The following is a 17,447-nucleotide window of genomic DNA, read 5'->3' on the forward strand; positions in this document are numbered from 1 at the left end:
AGCAATTTTTGCTTTTTTTCTTTAAATCGCAGTGTACCACAACTTATTCTGAGAAATGTAATTTGCATAAATTATTCAAGTTCAAGAAATATTCACACTTTTCAATTATATGATTATTTAAAATAAAACAAAGTCTTCTAATGTGCCTCTTTATTAAAAGAGAAATAAAAATGTCATTTTGTAATTCTCTCAGGCCAGACACAAGGGTTTACACCTTATTTTTCTCTCTTACTATTTACTTGCACAATAAAAGCTGCTGTTGGTACAAGGACTTAAGAGCCTATCTAATGGTGCTTACACATTCACAATATGCCTGTGCAATTGTGAAGGTCTATGAATGACCAAAGAATTACCAAACACACTCTCATTCATTCCTGTATTTGTGTATGCATGTGTATATATATACACACACACACATGCACAAAGACGCATTAACATATACATAATGCAGCTGTGTGAGTATATGTATGTTTAAATATACACATGGACACACACAGACACGTGTGTATATCTCACACATACTTCATATCGGAAAAACTTGGTTCCTAGTAAAACAACACCAGGTTGCAATTTGGACACTTCAATGGATTCAAATGTTTTAAAGCTGAGAATCAAAAAGAAAATGAAAAAAATAAAGGCATGTCGCTGCAACATCTGGTCATCACTGTAGGTAAGTGGTTAATTTGCATAATTTATACAGGATTTTTTTTTTTACTAAAGAGCATTTCCTTTTTTTATAAACCAGAAAAAAAACTAAACTCTACAGAGAAAGTCCCTACCTGCGGTCACTCCTGCAGATAGGGCTGACATCAAGCTGTACAGCACAATCAGAAACATACTTACATCTTAGCTCATTTTACAGGTACAGCCATAATCAAGGCACAAAGATCTTCTACAAGTATCTTTTTTCAATAAAGTTGTACAAAATAATATTACATTTTACAGTCTGTACAAGATAATAAACCAGCAGTAGAACAAAAAAAAATGAACAAAAAAAATATATAATATATATATTTATATATAGGACTATTGTCCAAGAAGATCTAAGCTAAAAGGATCATCTGTGGACAGATCAAAGTGAGTGTGGTAGTTTTTCTTACTAGACACAATAGGCTGAAAGCAGCGACTGCTCAAGGCCTGAGGTGCACAGAGACTTTTAGCCCCAAAAAACCTCAGAAAAAATTGCTTCTCGTCTTCACCGTGCCTCTTTTATCTACTCTACGTCTGTGCCTTTCAACGGCCTAAAAGAGGAGGTCAGTTATTTCTCAGTCGACCTGCAACTCGGAACGCTAAAAACTGTGACAGAGTAATAAATATTGTGGTGCTACATTGTGTGTATACTTCCTCAGCGGTATTAAGTAACCTGATGCAAAGTGCATTATATCATTTTTTTCCCATCAAGTACTCTTCAGTGTTGAAAACAGAACAGCAGAAACCCACACAGGGATTGGTCTGAAGGCGGTGCCGCTCGGAGAGAGAGACGAGCACCGCGCGAACGCCAACCTGCTCGGAGATCGACGCGTACTGTACATGCGGATGTACTGTACTACAGCGCTAGCCCGCCGGCAAGGTCAGCAGGCCGAGGCCTGACACAGCAACAGCAAGAACAAAACAAACCACCGGAGGCCCAGAGAAAAGGAAAGAAGAACGCAACACAGAGGTAGCCAAAGGCTTAGTGGAATGACAAGAAAGGAAATGATGAAACAAGCAAATGGAAAACAAAGCACACACAACTTAGCCCCCAAACCCTCCTTTCCAAAAAAAAAATTGGGGTTGAGAATGGCTTAAATAAAAACAAAGAAGATTTGACACACTTCATTAGTACTCTTCCTCCCTGTGTGGGCTAGTTTGTTTCAGAGAGAGGAACACAGAATTAAAAACCACAGGTTCCAAGATGTTCCCAATCATAACAGTTCGTACTGGCGCAGGTGCATTCTCTGAATGATGTCTCGACAGTCGTTGAAGACTCTGCGGATGTTTTCTGTGTCGACCGCGCAGGTGAAGTGAGGGTAGCAGTAATGTCTGCCATCGCCACTGGCTGTGCTGATCCTCTGAAAGAAACATAGCAATGAGAGCAATGAGGCCCCACTAAAAAAACCCTTGAGTTCATTATTTCAGGCTTGTATGATTGATGGGATCACAGAACTTCTAACACCATTAATACCAAAGTAATCTTGACTACTGATGCAATATTCACATTTAACGCTGAAACACTTCAGAAACACAACCCCCCGATTCAAGGAAAACAGGAGAGGTTTAGGTTTATTCTGTAAATTGTTGCCGAGACATCTGATTTGTCACCACATTTCTGAGAAGTGCATTCAAAAGCTGTATAATAAGGGATCACATGCTGCCTTCAAAGTGATCAATAGTTGGTGAGGCTGTCATTAGCTTGTACACATCTACAGTAATGGCATGGCACAAAATTAGCACACAGACCACAGGAATGTTTTTTGCTTTCAACCTGTAAAGCGACTGCCAGATCAGCTGTGTTAGAATCTGACACACAGGCATTCAAATTGGTTAAGATGCAGAGGTATAGTGGGTCAGTATGTATTGAAGCCCAGACAGAAACACAAAGTCTTGGATGACCCCGACAGCGTGGGGACGAGCATTACTAGTCCCGAAAGATCAAGCGCCACAGCTGACGACGGTGTTGCTGGAGCAGACGTTTCAACACGTGGCTGACAGTCCTACAGAAGCGAGATTACCACCACCAACAAGATGACCCCTAAACCTGGCACGAAACGCCCCAGGCCCCCCGTAACGCGCCGACACGGACTCTGGCAAACCTCTCCTGCTTCAAGCACCGTCTTGACCGCTGTGCTCTAACCGTGGGATGACAAACCAGAATCAGCCCATGCTAGCACTCAGGGTGACGATGCATGCGCTACAGTTACTCAGCCCCATAACGCCGAGTTGCAAAGCTAACAATACAGGGCCACTGTCTAGGATAGCAACAGTTACGGTGTCCCAACATTCAGCTGACTAGAGTGGAGATGACCGAGGGTGTCGCCTGGACCCCAGGGATGGGGGATGGATGAATCTTGAATGCCTGGACAAACACCCCCTTGCGGGATTCCTGCCAGCAACACAACATTCCCGGTCTCTACCCCCGGGAGTCGCAACACTGCGATTCAAGCCGGCGCCTCTGTGGAAAGGCCACCCTGGCACTAGCGCGCGGGCGGTCAAGCTGGTCTCAAAGGGTAACCGGAAGGCAGCGAGGAACGCTCAGCCGGGCGTGACCCCGAGGAGCAGTTCTGGTCGGGGCTGGGACGAGCCCGAGCCGGGAGAACCCACCACTCGCTCCCAGATGCCAGTTATAACCCAGCGAGAGCTTCTCTGGGGGGCGGCTGGTGGCCGGAGGCCTTGGAGGAAACGCCGACACAGAAGAGGCGCCCAGTTCCCCCCGGCTGGAATCGAACCTGCACCGCCATGCGCTATCAGACTCAGGTCAGTATCAGTGTTACTAAGAAATACAGGCTGCAACGAGCGTTGTGCTTCTGAAGGGTTTTCAGTCTAAACGGAGCAGTTCGGACAAAAAGGTTTATTTTCTGGTACTGCGCATAATATTTTCACAGGGACACAGCAACACTGCCAACCTGTCAAACAAATTTGCTTTTTTTTTCTCTGGAAGCACAGAGAGCACTGTCCATGCTATTGAGATAAAATAAATTTCGGCATCGTGTCTAATATTCACATTGTCTCCAGCTTGGTAGTTTGGCCGATACATAACCACAACACCAACTGAAATGTTAATGAGAATGGTTCTCAACTCTGGGACTAAGAACTATCTGGTCTATAGTAAATAAGTCGAGATGGACTTACAAGGAACTCATCCCGGATGAAAAACTTTGCCCTTGTCACTCTGGGGTCTTCACCAGGCTCGGGGGTTGCTGTTTGAAGAGGAGATGAATGCTCAAAATCCAACACATTTTAAGGAGCGACTTATATTTTTCTGTTGTAACTCAGCAGTATAAACTGCTGTGCTGTGACCAATGACCATTCTGAATCACAGGTGTTCAGATTTTTTAAACTACATATTTCATTCACATAAAGAAAACTACTAAACTGTCAAAACATGTACAATTTCAGTAATTAGTATTAGGGACACAATGTTTGTAAAAATATGTCAATATCATAGCATTCTTATCACTAAAAGCACATTTTACAGTTCATTATAACAACAATGAAGTCCAATTTCACATATATAATTCCCAGATTCTGCCAGTAGATAACGGTGACCGCCTGCTGCTCAGACTGTGGGAGGTGAGGACTGAATTGTCTTTTACTTACACCTCCGATCTTCATTAAAGATTCCCACCTATGCATCCTTGCTATAAATTCCTATCTACTCCCTAATCAAATGACCACACTGCCTGTGCTTACAGTCACAGCAGAGCATTTTAAAAAGACAGTGGCGTGCTTGTAGTTTCCAAATGCCTCAGTTCATATATCTTCTGACAGTGGTCACAGCTGTGGAACGAACATTTTTAAGATCGGAAAACTTGAGGACAAGGACTGGAAAGATGGTCACCAACGTTCTGCAGTACCTGACTACAGAATTTGTCTTTTTTCTGTATGTGAAATTTAGTGGTGGGTCCGGACTACTTAAAAGAGCACCAGCTGCTATATTTCAAATTTCACTCGATATAGTCAAAAGGGCCGACCACTTTCTTATGACCAAGACTTTACAGAACATTACCTTCATTTGGTATGGTGTAACGCGTGTATTCAGGAAAGTAGTCTTCAATTTTGGACTTCCCTGCTAATACCTTCTCAGCAAGCATGTCTTGTTTATTCAGGAACAAGATGACTGAAATGGTCCGTAACCACCTAGGGAAAGAGAGAGGGAAGGCTCAGGTCTGCTCTCTTGCACGACCGACCGCTTACAAACGAACCTCCAAGGTGTAATCGCGAACCTGTTCCGAGACCCGCGCGAGGCAGCAGGAGACACGGCGGTAATGTCGCGGCGCGGCCCTTGGCGGCCTGCTGAAGCAGGAGGTCCGACCCCCCGATGACGTCACCCACACCACCGCTGGGGGCCTCAGGGCCCCCGGTCTACCTGCCCACCGGCACGCAGGCGCACAAGGGATGCCTCACCTGTTGTTCCAGATACTTCTGAAAAGATCCAGCGCCTCTCGTAGCCTGTTCGTGTTGTTGTCTTCCCTTATTACCATGTTGTAGCTGCTGCTGGCCACAACGAAGATAATAGCCGTGACATCTAGAAGGAACGACGCACACACTATAACTTACTTTTGGATTCTGAGGATACACAAATTTGTTCATTTGATATTTCAACTGCAAGTTTTTTTTTTTTTTAAAAAGGGATACTTTGAAATGACTTAGCAGAATTCCTTCTAAACAGGCTCCTGAGCTTTCCCTTTTGGGCTCATATCTGAAGACTGTTTGAGAGGTGGTGTGTGAGCTCGAGAGGACCTCACACTTCACTACACAGAGGTGTCAGACTGACCCTAACAGACCTCTGCTCTGGGAGGACAAGCCGGCAGCTGTGGCCCTTTGCCCTTTCTTCCACCTGCGCTGAAGAGTAAAGGGATGAGACCGGTCCCTTAGACTAACAAGCATGCCGATGGCTGTCATGGAAAGCCGGTGCGAAGGTGCTGTCAGAGCCCCCACGCCCACTTTCAGGCACCTGAATACGGAGGAAGGACACCAATCCTTAAGAAGCAGCCATATCACCCTGCAACTCACAACTGGCAGCCCACTGGAGCTCAGCAGGTGTGAGCCTGGTCAGTACCTGGATAGGAGACTCCTGGGAAAAACTAAGGCTGCTGCTGGAAGAGGTGTTAGTGGGGCCAGCAGGGGCCCCTCACCCTGCAGCTCATGTGGGTCCTAATGCCCCAGTATAGTGACGGGGACACTATACTGTAAACAGGTGCCGTCCTTCGGATGAGACGTAAAACCGAGGTCCTGACTCCATGTGGTCATTAAAAATCCCAGGGTGCTTCTCGAAAAGAGTAGGGGTGTAACCCCCGCGTCCTGGCCAAATTTCCCATTGGCCCTTACCAATCATGGCCTCCTAATAATCCCCCTCTATGAATTGGCTACATTACTCTGCTCTCCTCCCCACCGATAGCTGGTGTGTGGGGAGCGTTCTGGCGCACTATGGCTGCTGTTGCATCATCCAGGTGGGGCTGCACATTGGTGGTGGTGGAGGGGAGTCCCCATTACCTGTAAAGCGCTTTGAGTGGAGTGTCCAGAAAAGCGCTATATAAGTGTAAGCAATTATTATTATTATTAAAGAGAGAGCCTGCGCTAGGGAGGAAACTGTGGCTCAGCACCAGTGCAAGGCCATCAGGCGCTGCCAGTACAAAAGGAGTAAACACAGTCATTAGTGCAGCATTAAGCCTCTACAAAGGTGGAGCTAGTGTTATTAATGTTGATGCACCTATATACTGCATGTGCCAAAACACGTACCCATACAGAAAACTCATCTGGTAATCTATACAGTATCAGCACACCCGGGAAGAAAGAGTATGAAGAGTCTGGAGTGGAACACGCTTGAAGGCAGCACACCCACACTTGTCCTGACCGGATCAGACTTCCCCAACTCACCGTTAAAGCACTGTATCCATTTTCTCCTTTCATCTCTTTGACCGCCCACATCAAACATGCTGTGAAGAAAGAACAGGCAGGGAATTACAGCAGTGCTGGCGATCAATAGGACACTGTATGTACAGTACAGTTTCTGTATGTGCGGCTTTTGTACGTATATTATTAGGAGCGTTGTACTTTAATTCTGCACGAAACAAAACATTTAATGCCTAGTTAGATAACTCTGAATAGATAAAGGCTTTGTCTTCTCAAACCTCTGTATAGTAATTGCAATCCAATCATCATCATCATCATAATATACCACAATGAACACAGAAATAAGACAATTGCTAAATACAAATAACAAAATAATATCACAGAAATGTACAGAATTTATTTAAAAATCTCCCCCAAAGAATGTATGGGTGATAAAGGCATTTAAACAATTTAAATGTTTATTATTATTTTTCAATTCACCTCACCATTTCATTAAAGATATTGCTGCTCTGTTAATTTGAAATTATATTGTAATTATAATTTCTGGAAGCATCTGAAGCATGATCAATTTAAAACACCATAATTTTAAGCGAGGGCTCTATAAAGGATCTATAAGAAGGAACACAAAAGTCTCAAAAGTGTACTGTAGGGAGGAACAGCTTGGCTTCCTGTTTTCCTTAAATTGCTATGAGCAGAAAGGCTTTTGGCTCCCCCTAGTGGAGAAACTGTGTGGTTACAGCTCCTCTGCAGTGATCCTCAATCATAGTCACCAGGCACTGCAGGTGGAGCTAGCTGGTCACAGAGGCAAAAAGTCTGTCGAACCACATCGGGAAAGTTCAAAAGACAAAGAACTTTTCTCTCCTGCAGTCATAGTACAAAGGCAAGAACACCTAACTACTATGGTCTTTTAGTCACTGAATTTTTAAACCTACAAATAAAATGTATTAAAAGCAGCCAATCTATTAAACAGAGAAAAAACCAAGATGGATTTAGCACTAAGCGACTGAAATGTTTTGCTCCAGGCACATGGTATCTATGGCTAAGAACAGGGGAAACCACATGCATGGGTCAGGCTGTGCTACAACACAAAAACAAATACCACCCACACAGCAGTGTAACCTGATGATAAATCTACTTCCTGCAGACTAAAACACTTCTAGTGACGTTTCAGGATACATAAAGCCTCTTTTGGTTGTTAAGCTGAACTGAAAAGCCAGTAAGACTGCTTCTAACAATCTGAAGTGACATGAACATAGTGTTGCAAACACTAATAAGATCAAGTCAGATGATTAATGCGCCTCTGTACAGGTCATTAGACTCCAACAATCTCTTGTGAAAACATTCTGACAAAACCAATGTACTTACTGGAAATTAACTTTGTCTACTTGAAATCGTGTTTCAAAAATCCCTGATGTCAAAACTCTGCATCGAAGCAAGTCCTAGAGTACAGGAAAAAAAAATTAGAAAAAGATCAGAAGCTTGAAAAGCTTTTCTTAAAATGTAATGAAAAGAAAAACACAGACCGAACATTCATTTTTGAAGTTACTATCAAATTAGATTGCAATTAGTGATTTGTAATATACTAAGATTACTGAAGTCATTAAATATCAAAATGAAGACTCTCTTTTATAAGAAATTGAAATACCTTCTACTGAAAAAATCTTTCAGCAGAGAACAGGCTCATTTTGAGGAAACAGAACAGTATCTGTTATTAGGCAGTATTTACATTGTCATACTGTGATCCAATAAAAACTCCATTCTGGAAGAGAAGTTCTTTCATGGCTTGATGAAGGCTCACAGGGTAGAAATTGAGTAAACCAATGCAATCAGCTGAGGAAATAACCACACCCCCCACACTGCCCCCTGCTGGCTGTGAGGTTAGCAGACGCCATGAACACACGCAGAGGCCACTGATGCCTAGTAACACACGTGACAACGTTGTGCCCTGACAGACGTCTCCCAGGTGCTTTCAGGACGGATGGTCAATGATGCTGCAGGCCTGGAAAGATAACTCTTCCTGCAGGCGTTCAGCTGGGTTCAATTTCAGAGATCGTGATGGTCAACCCAACACTTGAACATAGTGTGTCCGAAGGAACGCCTGCGTTTTTTGTTCTGAGTGCCTTTCTCTCTCTTTCTTGGTTTTGCCTTCTGTGTAGCACTGGACCAAGTTTCTAGGCCAGTCTGCCATTGTAAATGAGAATCTGGTTAAATCAAGTATTATTATTATTATCCCTGACTCTGTGGGGGTAAGAAACCGATCTGTGTATCAAGGCTGCCGTAACAGTGGTCAGACTACTGAACAGGACACTGAAAATGAGCACTAACAACCCTACACCTCCACTCATCCTCTGATCCTCCGTTGGGTGGCCAACATTTATATGCCAGGCGATAGTGATATTAAAGATTTGCCCATAATAAAGCCTATGCCACCACAAGGCACAGCATGCCAACATCTGTGAATGGCTTTGTCGTTAACTGGCCTGTTTCAAGTCCTAGCTCAATCATTAGCAATAAACTCTCTAGCCTACAGAAAATGACTAGAAATGTTCCAGTCCTGTCTTGTTTCGGTGACATGGGCTACCAGGACAAGGATAATCAAATCAAAAGAACTGCTGCTTGTCCTTACAGCAAGACCATCGGATGTAAAACAGCTGGCAGTGGACATTAAGACTCCAGTGACATCCAGGCATTCCTGATCCCAGGCTCATCTCCATGACTGACAGTTGTGGAACATTGCAGATGAATGAGGACCTCATTAACACTCTGTGCATGATGCACTAGGTTCTTATTAATGCACTGTGTTTACATGGCTGGGATGTGTACAACGCACATGGCTTATGGCATCTTTCAACCTACTGACAGGTCCACAAGCCTTTTCTATTACTGTGACTCCTGTATACCTGTTGGCAATGCTGCTACATAGCATCGCTCTCATAACTGCAGTTCCCAATGAGAGGAGGCCATTCAGCCCATCTCGCTTATTCTTTCAGTAGCTAATTGATCCCAGGATCTCATCCAGCTATTAAGTTAAAGAAGCCAGGTAACCCGTATCAACAGCATGACTGGACGGCCTGTTCCAGTCTCCCACCACCCTTGGTGTAACAGAAAGGCCTCCTGTTCTGTTTTAAATGCACTTCACAAAATATTGCATACAGCAAAATATTCCCCAGACACTTATTTTAAACTCACATTGGCAACAAAAAAAGTCCCAAGGGTTTGCTGCATAATTAAGAGGACCTCATAGTATTTTATGGCCTCTCAGTAGAGATATACACACATGTAAAAAAAACATTTTTATTTAGTTTTATTAGTTACCTGATCTGTTGGTGTGTAGTCATTCTGTCTTACTGAGTCAATTCTGTCCAAAAAGCTGCAAAAGGCAAAGAAAATAAGACATTTTTAAAACAAATCTTTCAATGACAGTCATATAAGCACAAGATGTGTCTGAGGAGCTTATGAATTCAGAAAGCAAGAGGACTTCCTCTCTCTTGCACCCATGAACTACTAAAAGAGCAGGACAATTCTCTGAAATAGCGTTCATCCTGAACACAGAGAATCTTCACACACTTGCTCTTCATTCATATAAATTATTAATTTATTTAAAAACTTTCAGAATAGTTTCAGGAACAAAATACAGAGAACAAAGAGCTTGTACAGGAAATCTGTTAAATGAACCTTAAAAAAAGCCCATGATCGCTGAGGTCCATCACAATCACAGCATTCTCCAGCAACTGTCCTTGAGGCCAATACAGTATATATTTCAAAGACATGGAAAGAGTCGGCTAACTCTCAAATAATGATAATGCAGTAAAAACAACAACAGCAAAAAAACGCTTCTTTATGATGCGGACCGTGATCGATGTTTCCATTGCTCATCAACGTTTAAGACTCTCCTCAAACTTGAAATTTTTAACCCCAGCATAAAGCAGGTTCTTAAACAAAGTACATCACATCAACATATCAGATTTATTTCTGCTTGATAACATCACTTGAGCATAATTAGTAACACTCCGATTATAGCTTTGCCTAAAGAACACAGGGGTCCAAACATTTCCTAAGACATGGGGCACCTGAGAGGTGTTTGAAACAAACTGCAGTTCTAGCTACATATACAGCAGTGGAGATAAAGTTCTGGCTTTGAATATATATGTTAGGACTTTATAAAAATGGAACAGCAGGTTTACAAATCTTTTAAGCAGGATACGCTGCCCAGAAACTCTGTATTTTACAGTCGATAGCCTATATGAAACAGAGCAACTCCTCACAGGAGAGTTAAAATTATTCTGAAAACTCTAACCACTACATCCTGTGAAACATTAACCATTGTAACCTACAAAACACTAGTCACCTGTAGAAAATACAGCTCAAGTTTTAAACAACACACAGAAACATTGGTTTTATAGCACTCTATATTATGAATCCAAAGTGTCCTGGACTGCGTTTATTTTACAGTGACATACCTCCCTAATACAATCCAGTCACTGCGTGTGAAACAGCCTTTTGTTGTTACTGACCATCATTATTTTAGAATGCCCCTCTCCAGACTGTCGTACACTGCGATAACCTACACACGCCTGTATGCTGGTGAACAGCAGTGCCAGTACGTCTCGGTCAGCAGCCTGGGAGAGTAAATGCGCCACCGTTCGCAAGCATATCGGCAAACAGCAGGACTGAGGTGCGCAGAAAACCGGCAGAAGACTCCGGCCTCGGGTCTGGGGCGCAGTGGAGGGCAGCTCGGGCCTCCTCTCACAAGCAGCACAGTTCTGCGCTCTTCAGCTGGGTCGTCATGTGGCGAGATGTAGACGCAGCGAATGCGGACCATGGTACTTCCACCACCACCTTGCGCGGCTTGTGTGTGCTTCTACGCACAGAAAGCCGGCCCTTCCTCACGCCCCACACGCCCTCCGGGTGCAGCGCGCGGCGCGTCCTTCCTCTCTTCTTGCAGCACGCGGGCCACGCTGCCTGCCAGCACTCCAGCTCTCCACAAGGATCAGGGGCTGTGCGCCGCTCACCCATGTCCTGAGCGAGAACAGGACGAGAGCCTGGAGTCCAAGAGACCGTGGGCTGCATCGAGAAACAGCAGCTACTCGCAGGTACGTGGGAAATTACATTTTAATCGGAAGAGTAGTTAGTGAGACCAGCAGGGGGCACTCACCCTGCAGTCTGTGTGGGTCCTAATGCCCCAGTATAGTGATGGGGACACTATACTGTAAACAGGCGCCATCCTTCTGATGAGACATAAAAGTGAGGTCTTGACTCTCTGTGGTCACTTAAAATCCCAGGGCGTTTCTCGAAAAGAATAGGGGCGTTACCCCGGCGTCCTGGCCAGATTTCCCATTGGCTCTTACCAATCATGGCCTCCTAATAACCCCCATCTCTGAACTGGCTTCATCACTCTGCTCTCCTCCCCACTGAGAGCTGGTGTGTGGGGAGCGTTCTGGCGCACTATGGCTGCCGTCGCATCATCCAGGTGGGTCTGCACACTGGTGGTGGTGGAGGGGATCCCCATGACCTGTAAAGAGCTCTGAGTGGAGTGTCCAGAAAAGCGCTACATAAGTGATTGTTATTATTATTCCATAATGTTGGTTCTCTGGCATTATTAAATGCTTTGTAACATCACACCAGCAGAGGGCAGGCAAGCACAATGAATATTACTGAGCCCCAGCTAAGCAATTACATAAGAAGTGCTTCTCATCATCTCCCGGCTGGACTAGGCTGCTCCTGAATTCTAGCTGTCTGTATTGCACACGGTTTATTTCTCCACTCTGCGTTGTTGGGGACAGTTCAGCAGTGTGGTTCCGGCGCGGTTGGCTCGCATTTCATTATCTCGGCCTGGGAATCCTACCCACTGGACGTTAGGCACGGCTTCACTGAAAAACCAGCAACACGAGCATGATGCATTGTATTAATCTGGCCATAAAAATGTTCCAGCCAGCCCGGCGTCTGGTGCTCCTTTACCTCCCCACCTTTCAGGGTCTGACTGATCTTGGCGAGGAAGGCCACTATGAGAAAGTGATGTGGACCTGTGGCCGGCTGCCAGCCCATTAAACTAAACAGGTCTATATAGAAGGTATTCCAGGCTGATTCATGTCTGGGATCTGCACTTGGTGAGCTTGTTCTGTTTTAAAATGAGATGACAGTTTGTTGTTCCGAAGTCCGAGCCCCTGCTATCTGGAGGTGTTGTAAAGTAAGCTGAACTCCAGAAGCTGGCGCGGAAGCACACAGAGCCTGCCTGGTCTCGAGCTGCTTAGCTTATCAGCACCATTAGCGCTGAGCTAATCAGAAAAACCTCAGACTGGCAAATTCAGGCAGCCGTTACTTTGTAACACTGCCGGTCGACCATATGCCCTGCTGAGCTGACACCACATCAGTCAAGGATACGTGAAGCTGAACAGTTTGTTTTGTTCCAGAGCTTTTCTTCTGCCCCCTGAATTGTCCCAGAGGCCAGCAGCCTGGGCGCTGACACAGCCTGCACAGTTGAGGAAGCTGGGCCAGTCCAGAAATAGGGAAGAAGACTGCTGTATCTGCTAGGCAGGGAAGAGATCGTGTTTCACCTGGGGACTGATAGGTAAAATAATAACTGCTTCCCTAGAGGCGTTGGGATGAACCTGATCTTCTCAAAACTGTGTTATGAACAGCAGACACTATAATGTAGTGTGCATCAGCAGGAGAGGTGCTGGTGTCAACAGAGCCATGGGTAAAGGAAACAGTAAGCACACGTGTGTAGAGTTTTGTCGGTGAGGCTGTGGTGAAGTCCATCAGGCCTTTTTTAACCAGTTGAGAAGCGCTGCTTATGACGCCGCGTTTTACCCAGCTTGGATCACTCGATTCCAGCGTCAGCCGATTCCTGAAACTTGCTGAAGACCGCACATCCTTCGATCGTCCTCTCACCCGGACAACACTCTTCTCTTTCTTCAGATGATGAACTCGGAGATCCCAGAGGAGCTCCTCTCTGCCGCCGGGGGGAACAGTCTCTGTCCACACGTGGCCGGCTCGTCTAGCCTCCTGGACACGGGCACTGTGTGGGATAATCTCTGCCACGGTCGTGGACAGCACACATCTTCCATAACCCCCGCTACGGTCTTCTACAACGCTGAACGGCTCAGGAAAGCAGAACCTTCCTCGTTTCTGCAATTAGACTGGCTAAGATTTCTCAGAAACAAAATCAAGGTTTTAAAATTCTTTTTCCTCTTTGTCATATACGAAACGTTACGCTCTGCTAAACAGGTCCACCACTTCTTGAATTGATCAGACGTCACTGTTTCTGCCATTACAGATTCGTCACCTGCTCTTGCATCCCGACACGAAAACTTTTCAAGTGACAGCACAAAAAAAGGAAGAGCTTAAAAAAGAAGAAAAAAGAAGAGCTTAAATGGCCTAAAAAATAGCTATTTTTTTAAATTTGCAACCTGTAAGGTGTGTGAAAAAAAAAGCTTAAAGTTACAAGTGGCAAACAAAAACGTTATAAGTACAACTTAATGAGGCTATTATAACTTAAGAGTGATGTCTAAAATAAGGTTCGTACCGAAACTCAAGGTGTTCTGAAACCTGCCCAGTGTCTGGAGAGAGACAGTCACAAGTGGGGAAGCTAAGGATTGAGTTGAGCCGAGTTCAAGACGTTTCACAAATGCAAATTACAGCAATGCAGCAAGTCCACAGGAAGTAGCCAGGACAAGGCGGTGAGAAATGTGAATGCTGAGAAAGCTACAGGACATTTTGTGATACTTCAGCTGCTGTTCTAGTCCAAAACTGCAATCTCAGATGAAGATCTACAAAACTGCGCTTCAGTGTTGCGAGTTAAATGTAGTTATTTCAATAAAGCTATCGGCCAAGTTACATTAACAAGGAGCAAATACCAAGAAGTTCCTGTCCAAGAACAAACTTTCCCATGTGACTTTTCTGGATGATGAGGGATGTTATGTGTGGGGGATTGCTAAACTGAAAGTCAGGGGCTGGGAAGGACTGCAGACAGAGTGAACTTGGAACAGCAAACAAAGTTCTTTATTAAAAAAAAAGAAGCCATGGGCACAACACCACAGCTGGAGCTCTTCCATGACCAATACTTTACTGTACAGCCATGAACATGTTTTCTGTGAATCGCACTTCAGACAGTGTAGTTGGAGGAAAGTCAGATTCAAAACCGGCTATCGCAGTATTTGTTATTTCTCAAGATTACAGCGACAATGACAACCGAGTAGAAGTGAGAATAACAAGAGGGGATGTAGTGAATGGCAGCCCAAGCGCTCTTCAATTGTGTAAGAGTCCTGATACTACACACACACTTCAGGTGACCAAGGGATACATTCCTAAAACTTTTCCTTTTGTGCCAAATTAACTTTTTATTTTTACTTTGACTATTTTTACTTTTTTTAAGCTGTAATCCCAACTTTCTTTAAAAATTGTATTTTATGTGGTGGAAAAACAACGCCCCAAGACCTACATCTTTCAGGATACTAATTCCAGAGTTACTAAAAGACATTCACTTTTTGGTAACTGGAGGAGTTTGTTTTGTCTATTTAAAAAAAAAAAAGGGTTGTAAAATTAACACTATGCAAGATGAATAAGTACCATATGTTTTAACTCTCACTGACAGAAAAGAAACACAGGAAAACTACAGGACAGACTGTGTAATGAAATAGTAAGGGTGAGAGTATGCTTCAGACAGAAACCTGCTGTGTACCATTTCAGGGAAGAGACTGCTGTCTCGCTACTCTGCTTCTGGCTTCTGGCTTAGTACCGCTAAAGAGCATAAAACAAGACTTTGCTTTTGGTGTGGCCAAACTAACACTACAACAGCAAATCAGGTACAGCAGGCAAGACCAGTGGGAACAGTTACTTCAGTTATCGCTCCCACAATACCACATAAAGACACTGCTTTCATTCAAGACATTCATCTGCTAGTTCCCATTGCAAAACACTTAAATACATGAAGCCAGTGTGCACGCATGTGTGTGGCATCTATCATTTCCCAAAGTTAAGCTCTTGGGATAACAACAAGTGGGAGACGTTTTTGTTACTTCAGTTTTGAAGCATGTTCCTTTCCACATTAACCTGAACAATGACTGCAGGGACAAGTACAGTATCTTGTCAGGTCCTTCAACAACCAGGAGCATCACCACTATTCCATCTGGAAATAGATTTAAAGTGTTTTAGAAGCAAAGAACAGAAACAGAAATGATTTTTATTCAGAAAGGTGATAAAATCACAACTGTAGCTCTAATTTCAATTTTGGCAGCCAAGGTTTCACTACTGCTAAAAACAATTCAATTGGGCTAAATTCATTACTGCATTACTGAACAGTCTTGACCACACAACAATCTGAACTCCTGTTCGCTGTTAGCTTGCCTCAGTTCGCAACGCTTGCAGTCTTTTAAATGAATGATAGAACGATTGAACCAGGATAAATCCAATCAACCATACAAAAGCAGATTCTTGGAAAAGTACAACGCCACCACAACTACTCCATCTGTGCCGTATTCCCATTCTGCCTGCTTTCTGGGATTTTAAGCAGGGTAACGGAAATATGAGCAGGATCGCTCTACCAGCAGACCCATAAGAACTTCTAGAAGGTATTGTTGAAGGAAGCATGACCTCCTAAACATTCTGAACTCTGGGTGACCACACTGAACAGGTCAACATACAATCACGCAGGGGATCAGCATCACAGGTAGCGGACAGGTAGTGAAGGATGTAAAACCTGTGATTAGGCCCTCTCTCACCCCCTTCAAGACAGCAGTGAATTCAGCAGTGGCAACCTCACACTCTGTGGTGTAGAACCTAACGCCACACACTCTCAGGCGAGGGTAAAACAGGCCGGAAAGGACGGACCTGCACATCGGTATCATCTTCCCTAAGTTCTCCTCAGGTTCCCGTTGCTACCGCAAAACTGCTAAGATACTGGGGTCAGGGGGACACGACCCTTGTTGTACTGCCTGAGAGACCCCCAGCAGAACACTGCTTTGAGTGAAAGTCACTGCTCTTCCTCCAGGGCCTGTGGCGATTCAGAGGCAGCAACCAGTCTCCCTGAGCGTCCTCAGTCTCGTCGGGACTCCAGAAAGCAAAGCTGCTCCCCACTGCCTGCGTGAGTTACCCTGGTCTGGCCTGTCTTGTTATGTTTAAGCTTTGGTTGGACTAACCAGTCTTGGTAAGCGCTGTGCTGGGCAGATCTAAAGAACACCACTTCCCATTTCAGTTAACATGGCCAGTCCACTGCTCTAGTGTAGAGGGGGGCTTTCTGCTGCTGACTGCTAAATGTTTGTTGCATTGAAGGCCTCTGAAAAGGAAGCGGAGTAAATGCATCCCGGACAAGTCCAGAGCAAATCAATTCATCACAGTAATTCAAAGCACACAGTGCCCACACTGTCCAGTCATGTTAAACAGTACTGTGTATTTTTAGTTTATTTTCCCTGCATAAACTTAAGTTATAATTATACTGTGCTGTAAGTGTTATTTGCAGCACACTGCAGATCCAAATATAGCACATTTAGCTTTCTAACATGCACGGAATCAAGCCTATCCAAAAATGCTGGACGGCCTGAACATCATGGATGTTGCTGATGAATTTTTAACAAAGTCTGGAGGTTGACTTAATTAATGTTAGAAATATGTATTTGCTTTAGCCACTTATCTTCGCTTCCATTATACATAGTACATTATACAAAGTACCAAAAACCTCCCATGTCACTTCAATTCCCCCCCAGCGTTAAGTCTGAAGAGATGACCACAGTCACTCAGTCCGGAAGGATAATGAAAGTGTTGTGGGTCTAAACGGGAAGATTCCCTTGAACGCCACACTGCTCTTCTAAGCACACATCTGAAGAGGCTGAGATGAGAACTGAAGCTTGCGTTCCTTTTCAAAGAGGTAAAACAAGAGCTTGAGAGTTCGGTTTGTAAAA

General features: G+C 44.3%; 1 protein-coding gene across 2 annotated transcripts in view; it reads right to left on the minus strand.

Annotated features, from left to right (window-relative positions):
• Positions 1-135: 135 nt before the first annotated feature.
• Positions 136-17,447, minus strand: part of LOC148655511 (guanine nucleotide-binding protein G(olf) subunit alpha) — a 132,901-nt gene continuing 115,589 nt past the window's right edge. For both annotated transcript variants that reach the window (XM_088642059.1, XM_088642060.1), the window contains exons 6-12: positions 9,868-9,922; positions 7,918-7,991; positions 6,577-6,635; positions 5,104-5,224; positions 4,706-4,836; positions 3,829-3,896; positions 136-2,051 (exon numbers count right to left, since the gene is read on the minus strand). In XM_088642059.1, the coding sequence (XP_088498185.1) occupies positions 1,905-2,051; positions 3,829-3,896; positions 4,706-4,836; positions 5,104-5,224; positions 6,577-6,635; positions 7,918-7,991; positions 9,868-9,922 (655 nt within the window). In that variant the 3' untranslated portion in view covers positions 136-1,904. The remainder of the gene's footprint in view (positions 2,052-3,828; positions 3,897-4,705; positions 4,837-5,103; positions 5,225-6,576; positions 6,636-7,917; positions 7,992-9,867; positions 9,923-17,447) is intronic.

This window comes from Lepisosteus platostomus, chromosome 8 (genome assembly GCF_059453375.1).
Source record: "Lepisosteus platostomus isolate fLepPlt1 chromosome 8, fLepPlt1.hap1, whole genome shotgun sequence".
Taxonomy (NCBI): Eukaryota; Metazoa; Chordata; class Actinopteri; order Semionotiformes; family Lepisosteidae; genus Lepisosteus; species Lepisosteus platostomus.